At 48.3% G+C, this 3,157-nt stretch overlaps 1 protein-coding gene across 2 annotated transcripts in view; it reads right to left on the minus strand.

Moving 5' to 3' along the window:
* Positions 1-2,921, minus strand: part of LOC116086318 (zinc finger protein 431-like) — an 18,305-nt gene extending 15,384 nt beyond the window's left edge. Inside the window, exon 1 of one of the 2 annotated variants that reach the window (XM_031364641.1) lies at positions 1,931-2,921. In XM_031364641.1, the coding sequence (XP_031220501.1) occupies positions 1,931-1,939 (9 nt within the window). In that variant the 5' untranslated portion in view covers positions 1,940-2,921. Of the gene's footprint in view, positions 1-1,888 lie in introns of both variants that reach the window. The other variant, XM_031364637.1, reaches the window with a different exon arrangement.
* Between the last annotated feature and the right edge of the window lie 236 nt (positions 2,922-3,157).

Here is a 3,157-nt window from a genome sequence, read left to right on the forward strand (position 1 = left end):
TCCATCTTCTAAGTCCTATGAGAACAACCTATTAAGCTTCATGTAGAGCTTTCTCTTGAGTTTTGCTATCAAAATTTTTGATATTTTCCACATTCATCCAAAAGAAAACATACATTTTGTCCAGCAGCAAAATCATCTTTTGCTACCATTTTGTTGTTGTTCTCAATTGTTACTCTGTTGCTGTGATTGAATCCTCCCAGCCAAAGCATCTCAGGGCATAAATGGTTGTTGTACATGGTTCTGTGAGATCACAGTCCATGATTTTGGGAGCTTAGAATAAAAACTGAACCTTCAAACTGAAGTCAAGAGTATTGGAAAACATGGTCTCCTGTTGTTGTTTGTTTTTCTTTCTCTTACTTGGTCCATGGCTCATGCACACCTAGCTATCTCTTCTAGCCCAGGACCACTTGCTTAGGAATATTGTCAGCCTCAGTGTGACAGCCTTCCTGAATCAATCATCAACAGGATCTCTCACAGACATAGAAGGCAGCCATTTTGTAGCAGGAAAACCTTCAATCAAGGCTCCTTTAGTTGACTGTAGCTCTGAAATTTTGAGAACTGAAGACACTTATGACACAGAGACATGAATAAATGAAAAAGTTGTAAAAACCAAATCAATGAGCTAACCATCACAATTACAGGAGCCCCTGCCACAGAATGAGGGAGTTGTAGTTGTGTCTGAGCCAGGACAAAATGGGAAGTGCACCTGGCTCAGAGCAGGGAAGGATACACTGGAATGGAGTGTTCAGAGGCTGTACTGCTCTGGGGTGAAGTGTCTTTAACCCTGGGTTCCCAAGCTAGTGTGAATAAAGAGGTGGTAAAACAGCTCGAAGGTGAACAGAAAAGCAGATTGCCCCCTTGACCTTGAAATAAGACTGCTGGTCTAGGGAAGACATGGTAAATTTGTTGCTATCAATGAATATCAACCTTCCATCTCATTAAAGCTCCAAGACTAAAAGTACAGGGTCAGGTATAGCCTGGGAACCTGGTTGAACAGGAAGGGTAAAAGTGATGTCTTTGTGCTTTCCACCCAGTAAAACAGGGTAGGGAGAGACTGATTTTGCCCTGGATGCTGTCTCAAAGAGCTTTCTGTCAAGGGGAATTTAATAGGTCTAGTTGAGTGAGTTCCAGGACAGCCAAAGCTACACAGAGAAACCCTGTCTCGAAAAAAACAAAAACAAAACAAAACAAAAACAAACAAACAAAAAAAAACCAAAAACAAGTAATGTATGAAAGCAATCCTATAATGTTGTTACCTATCTTCTCAATGTACAGTATAAAAGAAAGAATGGATTGGACACATGTGCTGCAGATTCAAAGAAACCACCCATGATGTTTCTACAAGCAAGACAATGCTCCAAATATCTTGGGCAGATTCAGAATCAGCCATGGTAGTGAAGTTCCTCAGAAGTCACCACCTGATCTAACACGTGAGGAACAGCACAAGGGACCTCACAGTGGTCACATCTGGCTGATTCTTCCTGTTCAGTCCCAGAGAGGACCCACTTCCATGGGTCCACTGGAAGCCAGCTTTCACTGCTCAGGCACCTGCCCCCACCCATTGTAGTCCAAGATACAATGGTCACCATATCTCGATTTCACAGATTCCCTGAGGTCCACTCACAGCACCCAAGAGCAGAGCTTAGAGTATGACACCAAACCATCCAAGCCTGCATAGCTACAGGAAACTTGAAGAAAGGCACCTGGAAGATCCCATTTCTTTGTCTGACTGGAAAAGTCACCTGTGCCAGTGCACATAGCTGCACAAGTCCCGCCCCACCACTGCCGCTCGGCGCAGGTTCCCAGAACCCCGCGGCTTTCTTCTGCTTCACGGAACCTCCGGTATGATGCCGTGACCATAACGGGCACGAACCACAGGGACTCTCACCTCACCCCGCGTCCCCACGGCGGTGGCTGCCCGGTCGCTCACCGCAGCCATCTGAGTCTCCGAAATGTGACTTCTGGTCCCGCAGACCTCTGACCTCCAGATGCCAGAAACAGCGCCACAGAGGCCGGACACAGCGCTGACAGGTGGCCGCTCGCACGCACAGAAGGCCCTCCGCCTCGTCAACTTCGCCTCTTTCCTGGAGTACCCCAGAATCCAGGGATGCCGCCCTTCCCCTCCGCCTCTCTTGCTGCGATCCCAGAAACACAGTGTGCGTGCGAGCGTTCGTTGCCGCTTGCTGACGTCACAGTGGCACTACTCTGCAGCCCCTGCACCCGCCACGATACTTGGAATGCCGGTCTGGTTGCTCCTGCTGATATCAGAACGTGCGCGATGCCCTAACAAGAATCTTCTGCGGTTGGGGTGGAGCATGGAGCGACGCCGAGTCAAACCCAGAAGGGATGCAGCAGCAAGTCTCCCGGGCCTGCGGGCAGTGAATGGGGGGGCGTGGTCATTAAAGAGCATGGTGACGTCATATGTGGTTCCTGTGTTCCAGGAGCAGGGACTGAGCGAATGGGACATGGCCTGATGGAGTGATAGGAGTGTGAGCTGGGATGGAGACTGAGAGAATCTTGACTGGGCGGGACTTCTGGTCTCCAAGTGGAAGGCTTATCTGCAGGGGACCAAGCAGTGGATGAGCCACGCCCCCATCCTCATAGCCCAGACTGGACCTTGGCCACCAACCATCAGCCCCATCCCCTTGCCCCAGCTCTCACATAGGAAACATTAATTCTCAGAGCTGAGTAAGGGGTAGGGAGAGCCTCCTTCTGCCCTGGATGCTGTCTCAAAGAGCTTTCCCTCAAGGGGAATTTAATGGGTCTGGAACTCTTGATAAGATGTATTTAAATCAAGATCAGGTGTGAGTAACTAAATTGATTAGCATGGAAACAGTCTCATTTCCTGTCAACCCCAGAGTAGTAAAGTGTCACACCCATAATACACAGCCACAAGGGGGCTGTAAAATCTACCAAGTAGGTTCCTCCACTTGCACAAAGGAGAAAATGAAGACAGGATGGCAGCTGTGAACCATGTAGCAGGGTCCGAAGTTTGCTCTAGCCTTCCCAGAAATTAAGACCAGTGGCACACCAACTGCTATGTCAGATCTGGAACATCTTCCTAGCCCTTTGTGGCTACCACTCTCCAGTGTATCCACTATACAGGGTTCTACATTTGTTTTGATCATCTCCCTTCATGAAGACTCAATAAAAATCC

The sequence above is a fragment of the Mastomys coucha genome, chromosome X (genome assembly GCF_008632895.1).
Source record: "Mastomys coucha isolate ucsf_1 chromosome X, UCSF_Mcou_1, whole genome shotgun sequence".
In the NCBI taxonomy this organism is placed as follows: domain Eukaryota; kingdom Metazoa; phylum Chordata; class Mammalia; order Rodentia; family Muridae; genus Mastomys; species Mastomys coucha.